At 38.8% G+C, this 18,186-nt stretch overlaps 2 protein-coding genes across 2 annotated transcripts; both read left to right on the top strand.

The window, feature by feature from the left end:
- Positions 1-38: 38 nt before the first annotated feature.
- Positions 39-2,915, top strand: surf2 (surfeit 2). The gene is made up of 6 exons (XM_023282810.3): positions 39-197; positions 388-539; positions 702-805; positions 1,795-1,980; positions 2,262-2,404; positions 2,529-2,915. Exons 1-6 carry the CDS (start codon positions 123-125, stop codon positions 2,616-2,618), a joined length of 750 nt encoding a protein of 249 aa, XP_023138578.2. The 5' UTR covers positions 39-122; the 3' UTR covers positions 2,619-2,915.
- A 2,633-nt stretch (positions 2,916-5,548) lies between these two features.
- On the top strand, positions 5,549-14,497 carry surf4 (surfeit 4). The gene is made up of 6 exons (XM_023282800.3): positions 5,549-5,761; positions 8,097-8,283; positions 9,634-9,710; positions 9,912-9,955; positions 10,818-11,004; positions 13,109-14,497. The coding sequence occupies exons 1-6, from the start codon at positions 5,714-5,716 to the stop codon at positions 13,373-13,375; spliced, it is 810 nt and encodes a 269-aa protein (XP_023138568.2). The 5' UTR covers positions 5,549-5,713; the 3' UTR covers positions 13,376-14,497.
- Positions 14,498-18,186: the final 3,689 nt, after the last annotated feature.

The following is an 18,186-nucleotide window of genomic DNA, read 5'->3' as shown; positions in this document are numbered from 1 at the left end:
CTGTGGGTGGCGCCAAATCATCCAACAGAGTCTGCTCAGTCAACCCACGTGTGGACAGTTTCCTGTTACGGGGGTGGCCTGATCAACACGCTAAATGTCCTGTTTTGAAGAGTTTCTCAGCTATGGATGAATTACCTACGGACCTCAAAGCTTTTCTTCTTAATCACCCGTTTCTTCAGCTTACAGATGCTAATAAGGTCAGCGAGCAAATTACCCAAGGAAGGCCCTTGTAGTCTTACATTGTGATGCTAGCTGTATGCTAATGTACCTGATAAAACTGATGTTGTGATGACCAAGACTAAATGATTGCCACTTTTATCGCTGCACCAAGCCAGACTACAACATTAAATCCACCACCCATATCTTTTTTTATTCTTTTATCCTCAGATCAAATGCACTCTGAACGGCCACGAGTTTCCTTGCAACCTGACGGAGCTACAGAAGTTCACAAAAGGGAAGAAATATGAGAAACTGAGTGCAGCAGCAGAGTTCAACTACAGCCAGTATGAGCCACACATCGTGCCAAGCACTAAGCAACCGTAAGGAGATTTTTACTTTCCCACAAGTGATTCTGTATTAAAACTCACTCTGCTTTGATTTGTCATTATACTGGGGTATTTGTCCATTAATTGCCTCATTAAAAAAAGACTGAATTTGAGTGACTGTACAGCACTTTCTGATGTTTCTTGTCTGTTTTCTAGCAATCAGCTCTTCTGCAAGCTGACCCTCAGACATCTCAACCGGCAGCCGCACCATGTCCTTAGACATTTTAATGGGAAACGTTTCAAGAAAGCCCTCTCTAAATGTCAGTGAATCCCTCATCTGCATGCATGCACTTTCTCATAGGCTGCTTATGTTATGCCATTTGAGCACAGAGGATGTTATACAAAACCAATCTTCATTGTTCAGGAAGGAAACCAAAGCTATCTGATGAAACAGACGATACTATCATTTTTTATGCTGAACACAGTCATTTTTAATTTGGTCTCACTAAAATACTCAGACATATTTTATGATTTTGCTGTGCTCACAAATATGCAGATTGCAGTAAAGTACACGTAGCTGAAATAACTAAAGTTTAATTTCATCCCAATGGACTTCGATGTCTGTTGCTGCTTGATATTCCCTTAAATGATGACACAGACTTTATGCTGTGGGGACAAACGTGCAAAGCATTTTCAGCTCTTATGGGACTTATTAGACAGTATTGGAAAGATGTTCATGGAGCACTGCAAGGCATTTTAAATGTGTAATTCCTTTTGGAATAAAAACTGTTTATTTTAGATGTTTACTACAGGAATGGAGAAAAAGGGATAAATATCTATTGAGTGTTTTGTTGATTGAAATCTATAACTAAGAAATGGTTATCACAGGATATTCCCACCACGTCAGCATGGTGGGATATAGCACAGGAAAATTATAAAAATGGAAGACATGACAGTGTTTATACATCAAAAACAAGCAGATTTAATCACCACTATTTTGTGCATAAACTGTATATGTATAGTCAACAGATAATCAAAAAAAATGCCTAAAAGAATTGCAAAATGATGAAAAGACAGCCATCTTGGTGATTAACAAAGAGGAATCCGCGAAACGGCTGTCTATTACAACCATAAGAAAAAAACCTAATATGACTCCACCAAGAACTGCAAAGGAAGAGGCAGAAAACAGTGGTCTCAGTGATCCAACATTTATTTCCAAAACTGTAAAAATCCGTATAAGATACCTGAGTTTTTGTCAGTGCACACTATCAGCTTGATTACTGACATGTCTGCTTTATGCCTGATCTAGATGAAGACTGTGTGAAACAGGGGATTGAATACGTTCCTGCCAGACTGAAACAGAAAAGGTCCAAAGACACCGGAGAGGAAGTCGGTCGGGGGAAGCCCTCGAAACGTGGAAACAACTTGTGGGAACCGTCGTCCAGTGAAGAGGATCACAGTGACTCAGAAGACAGCATGAGTGACCTCTATCCTCGTCAGTATCCCTCACACACACCTTTTAGATTTCTCTGTCATTGTTTATCAGGACAGGTACGATCAACTGTGTGTCAAGGAGGTCCAAACCTATCCAGGGTTTAATCAGGCAAAGCAGCACACAAGTGAATTTACTGTTTAACAAATATACTGTCTATGTGGGTGTAAGAGCTTTAGAACTTGGCTCTCCACTAGTCTGGATACGCACATCTAGATTGGTCAAACGCGCTAGGAGTGTGTCAGTTTTACTCTACTGTAACACTGTGTCCTATGTTCCCACAGCTTCTATGTTTAGTTTAAAAAACCCAACAGAAGAAAGCATGGAGGGTGAAAAGGATGAAGAGGAAGATGATTTCCAAACAGATGAGGACGAGGAGGAGGAGGAAATGGACGTGGAGAAGCAGGCGGTGCAGAAACGCAAAAAGGTCTGTAGAATATACATTTTAAATGACATATTAAAGTTGAAATTGGTGTTAAAAGCAGCAAAGAAATCTTTTTTCTGCAGAGTTGGTGCGGAATTTGTCATTGATCGATGTCATTGTCTTTCAGGTTCAAGGTGGCGGCTTTCAGAAGAAATTCCGAAATAACAACTGGAAATCAGGGCGCAAGAAACAAGGAAAAGCGCGAAATGGAAAATAAAATGCAAAGCCCTATCTGTACAGTATTTTTATTCCTGCTTGTCTGTGAGGACACATCCAGGAGTGTCACTTTGGTATCTAAGAACTTTGAACATCCATCACCACGGATGTTTCTGATTTCTGACAAAGGCTTTCTATTTTCCATGTTGTCTTGTTGACAGTTCCAACGAAGCTGGTTTGCATGACATGCAAAAAAGGTTTGTGAAAGTTTACACATCATTTGGACATGATAAACTATGATGTCTGGTTTGCAGTCAAATGCACTAGTGTAAAATACAGCTCCATTTGGATTTGCAAACATTGTCGTTTTTTCTAACCGTCACTGCAGTTATCCCCTGAAAAGAGCCCAAAAGAATGACAAATCTCAAATGTGGATGTTAAGTTTCCAACTTTAGGTTACTTTTATATAGACAACAACTTGTATTACCTCTCAATAACTGCATAATTTGTAAGTTTACATTTACATAGAGTTTGTCCTCCTATGAACAATCAAAAACTAATTCTTTAGAAAGACTATATTGAAAATCCAAGCCCCAAAGTAGAAACTCAATGTAACAACACACAAGTTAAAAACCTTGTCATCACTGACACAAAACTGAGTAGACCTGTGATTTCTAATCAGCCCAATTGCATGAACATGGGTTTGTAATGATGTGAACACTAGAACTTTCTTAGTTTTGGTGTTCTGTATCTGCATCATGGCTTCACATTGGATGAGATTTGACGGAGGAACTGAAAAAAAAATCTGATTTTGAGATTTCACAAGGACAGGAAAATATGCAAGACAATCAGCGACCGAACACCGTTGCAGCAGTAATTAGAAGGTATAGAATAAGCTAAAGTACCACTCATCAGAGTCGGAGTGATTGTTCTAAAATAACGGGACAGTGAGCTACTACAATTTATCTCTGAAAAATAGATGGAGAAGTAATTCAGACTTGGCAGAGAAGTTATCAATGGAAATCAAAGTTTCTGTGAAGGTTCAGACTGTGTGAAAAATATTGCATAACATTAACCTCTATGGATGGCATCCAAGAATATAAACACCTTGCTTGTGCTTCGACAGCAGATACAAGATGAAAATTGACATACCAAAGGACATGAAAAGAGGTCTCACGAATACTGGGAACACGTTCTTGAGTCAGATGATAGCAAAAATGACCTTGTTAGGTTCGGACGGGTCCAAACATTCGTCATGAGCCTGGCCAGGACTGCCACAGTGAATGCATAGTCCTGATAGTGAAAAACACGTGTGGAAGTCTGATATAAGAGGACATTTATAGATGGTACCGTGAATACCTGTGGATGTTCCAAAATTCTAGCTGACAAAATGACTCCCAGTCTGCAGAAATTTGGCAGAAGAAGTTCCAGCATGATATTGATCCAGCAGAAGAATTTCTGAAAAAAAAGTGAAAACTATGACCTGGACAAGTATGTTTCCTAAGTTAAATCCAATAGATTTTAAAGAGAAAGATAGAGCAACACAACTTCTTAAACAAGGAACGGCATAATAATAATAATAATAATAATAATAATAATAATAATAATAATAATAATAATAATAATAATAAAAAAGTTCCTTAATACTTAGAAATTTCTGAGAAAATTCAGCTCAGAAAAGAGGTCATCAAAAAAGGTGGACATATGGAATTTGAATTTCAGTACAAACTGATTTTATTTGCATTAAGCTCCTTTTCTTATGCCTATATTTTAAATATAGCAGATCTAGACTGTTAGTTTTTAGTTTTGCATACAAGCAAATACCCTACTCTCCTCCTTAGAGGTCATGTGATTACTGTAAGGTGATATGATGTTGACTCATTTGACATTTAGCTGATAGTTAAGTAGTGATGTTTTTGAGTATTTGTGAACATCATTTGGCTTTTATTTTAATTGAATTTTAATTTATTTGAAATGTGCTAGTTGCTGAGATTAAATTGTGAAGGTAAAATTCACCAACATAGTGTCAATATTCCCATTTTCAATAATAAGTGTATGCATACATTTGATTAAGTGCACTGTATTATTATTATTATTATTATTATTACTATTAATTAATACTATTATTAATAGTAGTGGTGTCATAGTTATCTAAATATGCTGTGTTTTTCCTTTAAACAAATTTTATTTCAGACTTTTCATCAAGCATGAGTGTAAGCATCTTTAATCCTCCTGTTAGGTTTGGGTCTCAGGAACAGCAATCAGTTTGACCTAGGGCATGTTTGATTATCCCAAAAATCCCAATAAACACTGTTTATATCTCATTATTAACTCCATTATTAACCATTTCAAACAATATTTAGTGCAATGGGGTTCTTTATCTCTCACAGATCATGGTTCAATGAGGATAATTCACTTGTTTTTCATTAAAAAAAATGCATGTTGACAACTTTTTTAAAATGTAGATTGGAAAGACCTACATATAAAATATTGTAGTTTTACATGACATTGATTTTTTTAAAAGAATTTTATTTCACATTTTGATTTTTTTTTCTTTATGGAGTGATGTTGACACCTCTTCTGTTCAGGGTGGCTTTGTAAATATGTGAAATGAAACCTTTTCATGTTATTAAACCAAGAAGAAGTTTCATACAAAAACTACTTACAATTATTTTCTTTTTAGATTGTTTTTCACTTAAAAATGGGTCAGTTTGACCCACAACATAAAAGGAAGGTTAAAATCAGCACGGACAAATTAATATTACACATAAACGGGTACATCCTGAAAGTGGAACACCAACATGTGTAACAGTTTTTGGTAAAGATGACATCAGGTGGGATGGAAGATACAAACCTGTGCCTGTTTGTTTGTGTAAAGCCATAAACAGCGTTTGGTTTCTGTGTGAAGCCACTGCACGGTTCGGTATACGTGGCATACAGCGGTTGCAGTACCATGTAGGGGGGCTCCGTCTCGCTCGTCAAATCGCGGGGCATTGTGGGGCGGAGGCGGCCTTTCTCTGCGTCCAGGCGATCGGGAAATCTTCAAGTAAATAACGGGGGGAGGAACAGTCTGAGCGCAGCCTGCCAAGTATCCAACACACCGAGACTGTGTTGCGACCGAGCCTTAGATATTACAAATTGTAATATTAGTCCAATATGGGGCAGGAGGATCTTATGAACACAGCCGAAGACGTGGCAGACCAGGTAAGTTCAGTTTTAGCTCGGCAGTTGACAAGGCTAGCCGCTGTTAGCATGCTAGCTGCTAACTAGTTTGTGGAGAATGAAGTAGCGTCAAGCTCTTCAGCTTTTCCTCTAACGTTTTAATTACAGTTCCTGCAAGTCGGCAGTGGCTTTCCAACCGTTTTAACTTGACTGAGAATTAGCGCATTTTAGTCGTGTTTTAATTGGAGTGATAAGTGCCTGAGATGTCAGCTCCTGTCATGTGTCTCAAGATGGATTTGATAGCATTATTAATTCACTGAAAATCAAACAGGCGTCTGGCAGTGACTAATTCTTGTAAGACAGGAATAAATTTGATTAGTTGCTTCACTATACCAGCTAGTTAGCACGTCTGTAGCCTCTCGGTTTATTAACAGTGTCACAGCCAGCCAGCCAGGCTAGACAGTTGTGAAATATCTTAGCTAAGCTACCAAGTTGTTGGTTAACACTTAATAGTCATGTTGCTTAGCGTTGTTTTTGCTTTTCTAAATTTGACAAACACCTGGTTTTCTCGGCTTGAGCATCTGCATGTGGCCTTGCTAGAACTACCCCACCATCCAGGTCACCCTCAGACTGGATGTAAGCCTTGCTTTCACTTTACCTGACATGCCACGACTGCTTTTCTCCTCTTTTTCTGCTGTTCCTACTGGTGTGAGTGGTCTGTGAGAGGTGAACTGGGATGTCACGATCACATTTCAGGGCTTTCTGTGACCCATGTTGGTGTGCAGGCTGCAAAACTACCCCAGAGATTTGCTTATATATCCAGTTTTATAACCTTATGTTGTTTGAAAAGTTACTGGCTCATAAAAGACATCTGTGCTAGAGTGTTGTTTTTGCAGAACAGGCCAGGTATCTGGTTGGCCATCTCCTTGGAGATTGCTGTAAAATTAAACAAATCAAGTCATTGAGTCAGTTCTGAGTATATTTAAGGCAGCTGTGTTGACTGAACTCTAGTCCACTTCCCTGAAAATGCATCATTCCATAATCTAATAGCACCTAATTGATTTATAAAGTCCTATCACGATTGCTGTGTTGTAAAAAAACAAACAAAAAACAAAAAAAACAGGAGCTCCAAAAAGCCACAAATGCCTGCAACAGTTGGTTTGTTTGCCTTTCAAGATGCTATGTAAATCCCATTATGAGAGCCCATCCTTCACTTATAGGCACTGAGCCCCAATTTTATTCAGACATAACACTTCAGATTAGTCTATTTCTAGGCTGTTGCAGCAATCTTGGGCTTGTTCAGATTGGCTCCAAGTTCGCCCATTCATGTCCTGCACAGCAGTCATAGTGGGAGTTGGTGGACGCTGATAGGCTGCTGAGGTCTGGCTGTGCTGATGTGGACTGCCGAAGAGGCGGAGCAGGGGGCACTGTGTCACTGTAGTATCTGGAGGCCTGTATGAATTTTGAAAGGGGAGCCGAGGGTAGTTGGGTTTTTTTTTGTTTGAACATTCAGCATTGTTCTTTTGCCAGAAAAAGATGCCTTTTGGGATTTTAACAAGAAGGCACAGCCCTGTTGTTGTCTTGAGATATTTAGGCCACAGCACCACATCTACTGTGCACGTGTTCTTCTGCCGTTATACACTTTTGAGGTCAATGACCATAAGTTAGTTTGCCATTTTTAAAAATATACGTTCCACAAGAGTAATTTGGAAGGAAAGAACATTTGATCGATTGTCACTTCCTTTTATTTTAAATGTTGCTTATTTTAAATGTTGCTTAGAGAAGAGTTGTGACTACTCTGAAAAAATGGGGTGAACTGACTGACTGGAGAAAGACCAGATCTGATGTACATGTTGTCCTACTTCTTTGCAGTTCTGTGTTAAAACTGTAAAAACTTGCTCCACAGGTAGCAGGCCTCACTGCCATAGCTTCAGGGACTAGTGTGCTATTTTACAAGGGGATCCATGTGTGGCAATAAGACTTCTTTGGGATTTTTTTTTAAAAAGTCTGTTTCAATGACTACTGTTTTGACTTTTACTTACTAGCATGACAATTACATTCGAATGACTACTGGGTCGATTCCCACCCCTGTAATTGAAAGTGTAAATGATAATTAGTAGGAGCCATGAAGCCTACTTTCCCTCACAGTTAAGACTTTGTGATCTTTTTGACTGTTTGCACATCTGTCTTTTATAAGTTGTTTTTAAAGGAGTCTTTGGTTGAAGTTGGTTTATAACAGAATTTATGGCTTGGTGATCTTTTGTCATTTCTCTGTTTTTCTGTTTGAATCATTCTCAGTCATTGAAGTAAGAACTTTTCATCATTCTTCAGATGATTTTGTTGTCTTGTTAGTAATTTTATCCTCTTTGTTTCCCAGTTCTTGCGGGTAACCAAACAGTACCTACCCCACCTGGCACGTCTGTGTCTCATCAGCACCTTCCTCGAAGACGGGATCCGCATGTGGTTCCAGTGGAATGAGCAGCGAGACTACATCGAGGCTACCTGGAGCTGTGGCTACTTCCTGGCTACGTGCTTTGTGCTGCTTAACCTCATCGGACAGCTGGGTGAGTGAATGGGAGACAGTACATGCTCAGGTGTAGGTGTAGGGGTAGGACATTACATGTTCCTGTAGTTTCTATAGTGTGTGAGAGGTGGTGACATCAATTCTGATGATGACAGGAGAAGCAAGTCAAATCACCTCACTGAAATAGGTGACATGTGTAATGCTAGCAGTGTCATCAGTTTAAAAAAAAAATAAAGCCCAGTGCCTTTCATATTTGAAGTAGGAAAGCCAAAATGCATCACTAGAAATACCTTTAATACATTCAAGTGTAACAAACCTGCGCTCAGTCTTACTTCATTAAAGTTATAATGTTCAGTTTTCTTGAAACTGTTTGAGAAAGGCGTTGATTTTTGCTTATGATCATTTCAGAGACTGCAGTTCATTGTACTGTTGAATGCAGATATATTTAGTTATACGGAGGGGGGTTTCATTATTCTGTCTAACCTGTTGACTAAAAAAACTGATATACCTCTCTCTATGAAGCAGTTCAGTTCATGAAGAAATGACAAATTGCAAAACTGTTGGACTAGATTGCATTAGCTTTAGCTGGGTGTAACCAATAAACCAGCAACTGAGTGTAAGTGGAAATTCAGTTGCATCAATCAGAGACTTTGAAAGTGATTTATAATTAAAGACGTACAGGTTAAATGAAAGAGCCCAGTGCACTTCTACCACATCTTATCTACAGTTTGGAGAAAGTTGCGAAATAAAACCAGCACAACAAACTTCACTCCTGAAATGTAAACAGAATTCCAGATTATTGAAATTTGTTGAAGGAAGCCAACTGGCAGACCGCACGTACACAGATCAGTTTGGTTCCAAAGTGTTTTTAGTTGAGCCATCTATGTTTGAATCTGGTCATTTTGATGTCAGTGATACACTACAAGTCTTTTAATTTTATTCAAGAATTTTCTGCAAGATCAGAACATGTCTAGTAGATGTCCTGTTCCATTCTTGTCATGTAGGAACTAGACATCAATGAGGCCAGACAGGTGAGGTTGGAAATTTTTTCCTGGGATTAATGTGGTTCCATTGCTGGAGGTAACAGTCAGACTTCAGCATTGTTCCTATAAATCCATGGACCTATCCTGTTACATATTATTCCTGTCAAATGAAAGGATCAGTTCCTGGGAGATAAATGTGTCTGTCCTCTTCATAGGACTGAAACTAAAAACACAGAATATGTTCAAGTGCTCGATCCGGACAAGTGAAATTAGACATCTTGCTCAAATTCTTTAGCCTAAGTGGCTTTAACAGAAATAATATTTATGAACAATTCAGATAAGATGATGACACGAAGAAAAATAAAAGGAATTTTGTGAACATTTCTTTAATATCTTTGCCCTAACAGGTGGTTGTGTCCTCATCCTCAGTAGAAATTTTGTACAGTATGCCTGCTTTGGATTATTTGGCATCATAGCATTACAGGTGAGAATAATTATATTGACATTATTATTATTATTATTATTATTATTATTATTATTATTATTATTATTATTATTATTATTATTATTATTATTATTATTATTATTATTATTATTATTATTATTATTATTATCATTATTATTATATACAAGCAATGTGTAATTGGGTCTGACCTGGAATATGTTTTCATCTTTTCCCCTCCAGACTGTTGCATACAGCATTTTATGGGACCTTAAATTTTTGATGAGGTAAGTGTCGCTCAATGCAGTCGGTGCTAAATATACTGTTCAAAGTACATGAACTTCAGCAATCAAGCTGTCTTTACTGGGATATTATGATTTTAAAAGCACCACCTGATCCACCCTCCAAACATAAATCTTCATTGCTCATTATTGTTTCATTGTTTTAATTGCCCGATTCATTTATATAAACAAATAATTAGTATTAAAGGTATGACGCAGCCTGCAGAGTCAGAAGAATACTCATCAGTTCAGATTTGAATTTCACGTAAATTGGACCGAGCTTAATCATTCAGAAAAATAAAACAATTTGCTGCTGCACTGGCAACTTTAATGTGCTTGTAGTGGCACTGTCTCAGAAAGCATCTCAGCTTTCATAGCAACACCAACGCTTACAATTACTATAATCACTGTGGACAAGACCTGTGATTTCTATAAACATCGACAGACTGGATGAGTCATCAGCCAGGAGAGGAATGCAATGCTACTCTTGAGTATTTCTGTTTAAGCATTCTGTGTCCTTTTAATTCGTGTGCTGGTTGTTTGGTTGTTAGGATGCAGTCAGAGTGTAATGTAATATATCAGTTCTACAATCTACAAATTTGTGGACAGAGCAAAGATTCCAACTGTGATAAAATTACTTACTTTTTTTACAAACTAAATAAGCAGTGCTCTGACTACCAGCTGACATTTAATACAATTCAGCAGGCAAGAACAGAACAGGTAGTTTCAACCTTACAGCAACGCATAATTTCAGTAAATAATAAGATTATCAGATGCTAACAGTTTGGCTTCAGCTACCACCAGCGACATCTTTCTGCTCGGCTGACAGAGCTGTGCAAAAATAACTGTCCTCTTTCCCCTCCCCTAGAAACCTGGCCCTGGGAGGAGGTCTGCTCTTGCTGCTGGCTGAGTCTCGTTCGGAAGGGAAGAGCATGTTCGCTGGAGTCCCGTCTATGGGAGAGAGTTCACCGAAGCAGTACATGCAGCTGGGCGGTCGAGTGCTGCTAGTGCTCATGTTCATGACCCTGTTGCACTTTGACTCCAGTTTCTTCTCCGTGAGTTCTGATGCATACAAGCACTCGTATGTTCCGCACGTAGTTCATACAGATGGACATCCTGTCATTACAACTTGTCACATTTGATTGGACGCAGATGAAATCTAGGTCGCCATCAAACTGCCCATGTCAGCAGCTCAGGATAGAAGATGTTTTTAAATAATAATAAGAACCATATAGGTACTTTTATATATTCTAGCCACTAAACTACACATCAAATACACTAAACATCACTGCCAGGTGTTTTCCAGAGCTTTCTAGTGGGTAGTCTTTATTCATTTTAGTACAAAATTTAAGGGAATTTGCAGAGACCTTAGTGTTGCTCATATTTAGCAATCCATCCCAATGAACTTTAAGTTACAATTCTATGGTTGATCAGCTTTTTAATCATTATTATTACCACATTGAATATTGTTGGTAATAATGACTATGTTGAAAACTCTTACTTGGGTTTGAATTAATTTAGTAATCTCATTGAATATTTAGATTCAGCTTCTAGGAAGCACAGTCTTTAGCTTTTATGTCTGAAATCAACAAGTCGTACAAGGAAAAACAGATTCTGCGAAAAAATAACTTTAGATTTTTTCATTAAAGAGACATAATGGCTATCAATATTAACAAAATTAGGTAAATTAGTGAGTATTAGTATTAGATAAAAACACTTCCTTCATTTTTGACAATTTCCTCTTTTACATGCATGACTGATGTTTAAAATTATTTATAATCCGGCTCAGGCTGCACAGTGGTGTAGTGGTTAGCACTTTCGCCTTGCAGCTAGAAGGTCCCTGGTTCGCGTCCCGGCTTTCCCGGGATCTTTCTGCATGGAGTTTGCATGTTCTCCCTGTGCATGCGTGGGTTTTCTCCGGGTACTCCGGCTTCCTCCCACAGTCCAAAAATATGCTGAGGTTAATTGATTATTCTAAATTGCCCGTAGGTGTGAATGTGAGAGTGCTTGTTTGTCTTTGTATGTAGCCCTGCGACAGACTGGCGACCTGTCTAGGGTGTCCCCTTCCTTCGCCCCAATTCAGCTGGGATAGACTCCAGCCCCCCCCGCGACCCTAGTGAGGATTAAGCGGTGTATAGATAATGGATGGATGGATGGATAATCCGGCTCCCTCCTCTCAGAGGATGCCTGGCTTATCAAGGCAGTGTCAGTGCAGGTAGAACAGTTTACTAGAGGTGACTGGGTACCACAGTTCAGAAAGACAGATTTTAGTCAATCTGCGCTCTCATGTAAAGCTATGGTGAAGTGGAAATCCATCCTTACGAACATTAGAGACTCAGGGAAGCTTTGTGGTTTTTAACACCAGCCCCAAGGTTTGGCAAATCAGTACATAATAATAACCAATAATTGCCTTTTATTTGTATGTACTGATTCTATTTATTGTCACACAGTGGGGAGCTGTTTTACTTTGTGTTGCTTTATATAGCCTCCTTATTGTTCTGTGACTTTTTTTTGTGTTCCTGCCCCGGAAATTTACAAGATGTAAATTAACTGATGGCTAACCCTGCTGCAGTTAATTTAAATAGTGTGCCGTATCTGCAAAAATGCACAATAAAATAACACACAATCATAATAGATAGATTTTGGATGTTTGTTTTGCTTCTGGAAAGCACTTTAGCCTAATGTCATCATTGTTTTCAAAGTGCTGTATAGAAAGCTGTTTCTTAATATATAAGACTGTCCCAGGTCGTAGACTTACTCTAAATTCAGATGTGAGAGCAGAACTTACATAAATTAAGATTTTTTAAGGATAATTTCGATGATGTACCGTAACAAATTTCAACCGGTGTCTGCTTGGGATTTAGAAAATCATAAATCATTTTAAATAAAGTGAGCTTGAGCTGTATAAGCCTCTCTGAATAAATTAGGGTTCAGTAACTAAATCCCAGTATGATTTCTGAATATCATAGAAAAGAACAGCAAAAAGTCTTGAAGCCTTTTTTTTTTTTTTTTTGGTATAATATTTTTGGAGCAGTTTATCCAATAGTCCACTGATTTATTTTCTCTAGTTTACATTGTGCACATAGTGTTGATTCATCTCGATCATTTTTAAGCACGCACTGCAGTCATTTACCACTTCCACTGTGACTTTTTCCACAGATCCTGCAGAACATGGTGGGGACTGCTCTCATCATCCTGGTGGCCATTGGCTTCAAGACCAAGCTGGCAGCGCTGACCCTCGTCGTGTGGCTTCTGGCTATCAACGTCTACTTCAACGCTTTCTGGACCATCCCCGCCTACAAACCCATGCACGACTTCCTCAAGTACGACTTCTTCCAGACCACCTCGGTCATCGGCGGCCTGCTGCTGGTGGTGGCGCTTGGGCCCGGTGGAGTGTCCATGGATGAGAAAAAGAAAGAGTGGTAGGCAAAATAGGGGGTTAAGGTGAGAGGATTGCGCAGCACCACTAACTTCCCCCACTGACCGGGACACAAAGACCCTCCCTCTCCTCCAGTTCCACCAGGGTACACAGTTTTTTTTTTTTAGTTTTTTGTTATTTGGCCAAATCCAGAGACACCATCTCAGCCATCAATGGACAGTTGTTTCTGTTTTTCTCCCAACTGCTGTTTTTTTTCTTTAGTTGAACACAATAATAGCGGATTTTTTCAAAACATTTCTTGTGTGTCCTGTTTTTTTCATGACAGCAAAAATTAAAATGCCCATGTATTTCAAAGTGCTAAGAAAACAAGAAAGGGATGATAAGTAAAAAGAAAAGATTTATTTGGTCTGTGTGCAGAGGATGAATGAAAATAATTCATTGTGTTTTATGGGTGTTATGCCATAAATTATCATAAATTAACTTTAATATTTTCTGAATGAAACTGGCGAATTGGATGGAGTTCAGCAGTTTGGGTTCTCCGTGGATCTGTATCAACCATTGGCTCATGGAGTGTCTGACACTCAGTCCTGAGAACTTGAGCACTGATTTGACACCAGCTCACCTCGACTCTCCAGGTTTCATCTCCCTCCTTTTCTTTTATTTTTCTCCCCCCCCACGAGCACCCTAGTTTCTTGTACATCTGTACACCTTCAGCTGACTGACAACTGTTGTTCATGGGGAGTCGACTTGGGGTTGGGACGTGTACATTGTATACTAAGTGGTGGATTGCAGTCGTGCTTGATTGAAAATTTCAACACAGTTATTAGCTCCGGGACTTGTTATTGGGCACTTTGTACTGTACGTCTTTGGCAAATGCCTGACTAGTGAACTGTATATGATCGGGGATAATAAAGAGGGGGGGAGACTCAACGTTTGTGAAACACCATATTCTGCGATCTAGGAAAGCAAAGAGGACTAAGCAGAGTCACTAGCCGCCTGGACTTTGTCTTTGCTCAGTGTTTTTTGCCCTGTGTAAGAAAAGCTTAAAAAAAAAAGAGAAAAAGATATTCAGTGTATTGATTTTCAGAAGTTTATATTGTATTTTTGATCATTTGTTTTTTTGATTTTGGAAGTACATGGCGAAGAAATAAATACTCAAAAATATGAAATCACTGGCTCAGTCAAACTTTTTAAGTGTGATGTTCTCAGAGGCTGAAGGATGTCAGTGGAGCAGCAAATCAAATGAATGTAAACAAAGCACACCATGCAGCATGAAGATCAAGTATAGTATAATGTGATTTAGCCATACTAAAGGACTACTGTATAAGAATGAAACCATTGTGTGAGTTACACATACGGCAGGTGTTCTATTGATCAGTTGTTGGAATCATTCAGCCTCCACTCAGCACTTTATGGTAAAACTGGAGAACTTGAGCAAATGCTGACATCTAATGGCAAAGTGATAAAAGTTCACTGCAACTGAGCATTTCATCACTTTAAGCCTTGTTGATAAAGTACGACATGGGACAGATTACGATGACATTTCTACATCAGGATAGCATCAGATTATTGTCATATTACAGCTGGCTTTAGACTGCTGCCATGGCCCAGCAACCAGGGTTAGTGTGGGATTTTAACCAAAGGAAAAACTCAACTTTATCAAAACCATTTTCTGATATTTTATAGTAATCACTTCATGAATGTAAATAATTGCATTAATTTTATTAGTATTTGCAGTATTTGCCTTCGTTTTGGTCGTCTATCCAGAACTTTTAGAGAATGGTTAACTAATCTCAAACTTGTTCAAGTTATCTCATTGCTTTAGTTAAATTGTGATTTCTGTTTCCACGTATCTCATGGTTACAGAAGATGTCATCTCTGGGATACTCATACCCTTGCTACAGAGTGTTAAATCCTAAGGCCAGTAACCTCCTAAATTAATTAAATTCATCAATTAACTATCAGAGAATTACTGGACCAGCTCTCCATGTAACGGGTCCGGTTCCTGCAGCCCAGAGGGTCTAACCCAGATCTGAGGAATATTTAAGCTGGTTAGCGAGAAAATTCGCCTAGCTTCTAACTGCCTCCATCCGGACGCCTATCCTGCTACCTCTGATAACTAACTCAACTGAGTAGCCACTTTTGAATGGTCAAATTAATTACCAGTCACATCTGTTAACGGCAGCTTTTCTCTTAACAGATTTTGCACTTGGTAAATTGCTAGGTTTCAATTTATAGGTGAAGGAAAGGATAACCCCAAGGATAAGTTTAAAAAAGGCCACCCACGGCCCCAACGACTAGGTAACCTGACAGAACCTGGTTAGATGCAATGCACACATTAACCTGACTTTTTACAACCTGAGAAGATATATGTAATTAACTCATCATCGTGATAGGAATAAATAGAATTTCCGGTCTGTTAACTTTAATTGCAGGATGAATATTTTATTATAATATTTCAGCAGGAAAATAGCAATAGCCCATAAATCATCAGACAATCAATTAAACATTAATTCTTATAACAGTCGCTTAATGTGACCCCTAACTGGAACTATGCTTTTATCTAAGAAAAGTAATCACCCAGACTATGTAATTTGGAGGGGGAGAGCAGTCGGTGTGGCCACACCTGGCTGCTCACCTGAAGACCGATGCCCCGCTTGGCTCTGCTCCAGGGAGGAGGTGGAGGGGGTTCGGTCCAGATTTAGATCTGCTTGTATCCATTTTTGTTGTTGGGCCAGTAAAAACTTTGTTAATCCATTCTGGTGTTGTTCCTTACAGAGAAAATAGAGTTCAGTAATGTTCCTTCAGTCAGCGTTATTTTTAGATCACAGTCTTTCGTAATCCTCAAACAGTGCAGAAAGCGCAGTCCTTTAGTCCATAATTCCAGTAGAACAGTTATTCCTTTGCAGATCATGTTGAATCCCCCGTCCGAGTTACGTGGTAAAATCCCCTTTGCTCAGAGCATTTCTACCCTGGCTTGCAACAAGTGACCACCTCGCAACGACTCCTAACTTGTGTCTCAATCCAGTGTAATTTATACAACTGAACCTTTTGCATATGCAATGACAGCAGCACACTTAATTAACATACACAATGATCTCATACTAAATTAACTTGAGCAATGACTTCATTCTCTCCACATGTTTGAGGAACTAAAACTATCTATTTTGGACTGTTTGGGCCCTTCCACTCAGTCTCACTTCTCTAGTAATGTATTTTTTCCATCTGCAACTCAAAACAGGCTCCTGATCAGGAAATGGAGAAACAGATGTCAGACTCACAAAAATCTCTGAAATCTATTTTGAGCTTAATAACCTTTACTGTGAACACTTGACCCTAATTCACCTTAGCTCTTGACTTCTCACCTCATTACCAGGTTAAAAACCTCTTACTTTAACAGTAATCAAAACTCTTTCTAAAACATCTCAGTTTCATAGTAATCAAAACTCTTAAAAGCATTTCCATTTAATAAAGCATCAGTTCCTCATATTAATCAAAATCATCACTTTTCACAGTGAGCTGTTGTTCTGACTTAGTTACTTCTTAAACAAAGATTATAAAAATAAGTATTTGAGTTAGCTTAAACACATTCATTGGGTTATGGCATAATTTGATCATGAATCAGAGGTTATAATATCACAATGTTCCCTTATTTAGCTGTTATTCTGTCAGAGTCTCACCCTTGTGGCTGATTCTGGGATCTAATACCTCCATGTATCTTGACAACCCTCAGACTGGATGTAACCCCAAACCGTGATTTTTCCTCCACCAAACTTGACTGTTTTCTTGGTGAATCTTGGGTCCATGTGGGTTCCAGCAGGTCTTCTGCAGTATTTTTGATTGGGATGCAGTTCAGTGGATGATTCATCAGAAAAATCAACCTTCTGCCACTTTACCATTGTCCATCCTTTCTGCAAGCTGTGGGCCTTGGCAAATGCAACACGATTTTTTTTTGTTGTCTTCTGTTTAATGCTGGTTTATGAGCACTAATTTGGCCATGGAGACCACCACGTGAGAGAATTCGACAGACTGTTCTTGTAGATAAAGGGGTTTCTGGTGACCAGTTCACATGTAGCTCTGCTGCAGTTGAAAAGGGGCTGGCCCTGGACTGTCGAAGCAGCAAACGATCTTCTCTAACAGTTGTCTTACGGGGTCTGCCTGACCCGGGCTTGTCATGAACATCACCAGTTTCTTCAAATCTTTTTCTTATCCTCTCCACTTGACGTTTGGATACATTAAAGCTGTCTGCCACCTCAGCAGCAAACTTGATCTTCAGGCTCTTGATGATCAGCACTTTGGTCTGTGATTGAATCTTTCGCATGTTGTCAGAGGTCAGGGTGCATTTCACATGAGGGTCTGGTGTGCTGGGGTTCTTCTTATACACACCTATTTACATTATTTGTCACAGGTGAAGCTCTAATCTGTGATTGGTTGAATCATTTAAAGACAGGAAAAGACTTTTGTCCTTGCAAAAAAAGATGTTATGGGCTTTACCAAGCTGTGAACATCATGACACTTTTTGACAGTTTCATTTTGCACCCAGTTATTAATGTGAAAGCCCTTGACATTAAAATGAACCATTTTTTGAAACAACTGATTGATTAGAAATAAAGTTACATGCCATTTTAAGTTACTATGTCCTTATGCGACAAGACTTTTGTCAGGTACTGTACAATCACACAGGGGTTAGTAGTAAAATAGAAATAAAGAACACAAAGTACAAAATGCAAAGTGTCTGTGTGAAGTGTCTATGGACAGAATTTGCATCCTTGGTAGATTTGGTCTGATTATTGTTGGTTATAATAAATACATTTGATTTGAGTCCTTCTGTCACTGTGTGTGTTTTACTGTTTCTATC

Source organism: Amphiprion ocellaris, chromosome 17 (genome assembly GCF_022539595.1).
Source record: "Amphiprion ocellaris isolate individual 3 ecotype Okinawa chromosome 17, ASM2253959v1, whole genome shotgun sequence".
Classification (NCBI taxonomy): domain Eukaryota; kingdom Metazoa; phylum Chordata; class Actinopteri; family Pomacentridae; genus Amphiprion; species Amphiprion ocellaris.
The sequence above is the reverse complement of the archived record's forward strand: the minus strand, read 5'-3'. Positions and strand labels throughout refer to the sequence as shown.

What these genes read in the sequence shown, in the direction of transcription:
- surf2 (XM_023282810.3), top strand. Translation starts at nt 123, where the DNA reads ATGGATGAATTACCTACGGACCTCAAAGCTTTTCTTCTTAATCACCCG. An exon ending in AGCTTACAGATGCTAATAAG is followed by an intron (nt 198 to 387) that starts GTCAGCGAGCAA and finishes TTTTATCCTCAG; the next exon opens with ATCAAATGCACTCTGAACGG. An exon ending in CAAGAAAGCCCTCTCTAAAT is followed by an intron (nt 806 to 1,794) that starts GTCAGTGAATCC and finishes TGCCTGATCTAG; the next exon opens with ATGAAGACTGTGTGAAACAG.
- surf4 (XM_023282800.3), top strand. Translation starts at nt 5,714, where the DNA reads ATGGGGCAGGAGGATCTTATGAACACAGCCGAAGACGTGGCAGACCAG. An exon ending in TTGGCATCATAGCATTACAG is followed by an intron (nt 9,711 to 9,911) that starts GTGAGAATAATT and finishes TTTCCCCTCCAG; the next exon opens with ACTGTTGCATACAGCATTTT. An exon ending in TTGACTCCAGTTTCTTCTCC is followed by an intron (nt 11,005 to 13,108) that starts GTGAGTTCTGAT and finishes CTTTTTCCACAG; the next exon opens with ATCCTGCAGAACATGGTGGG.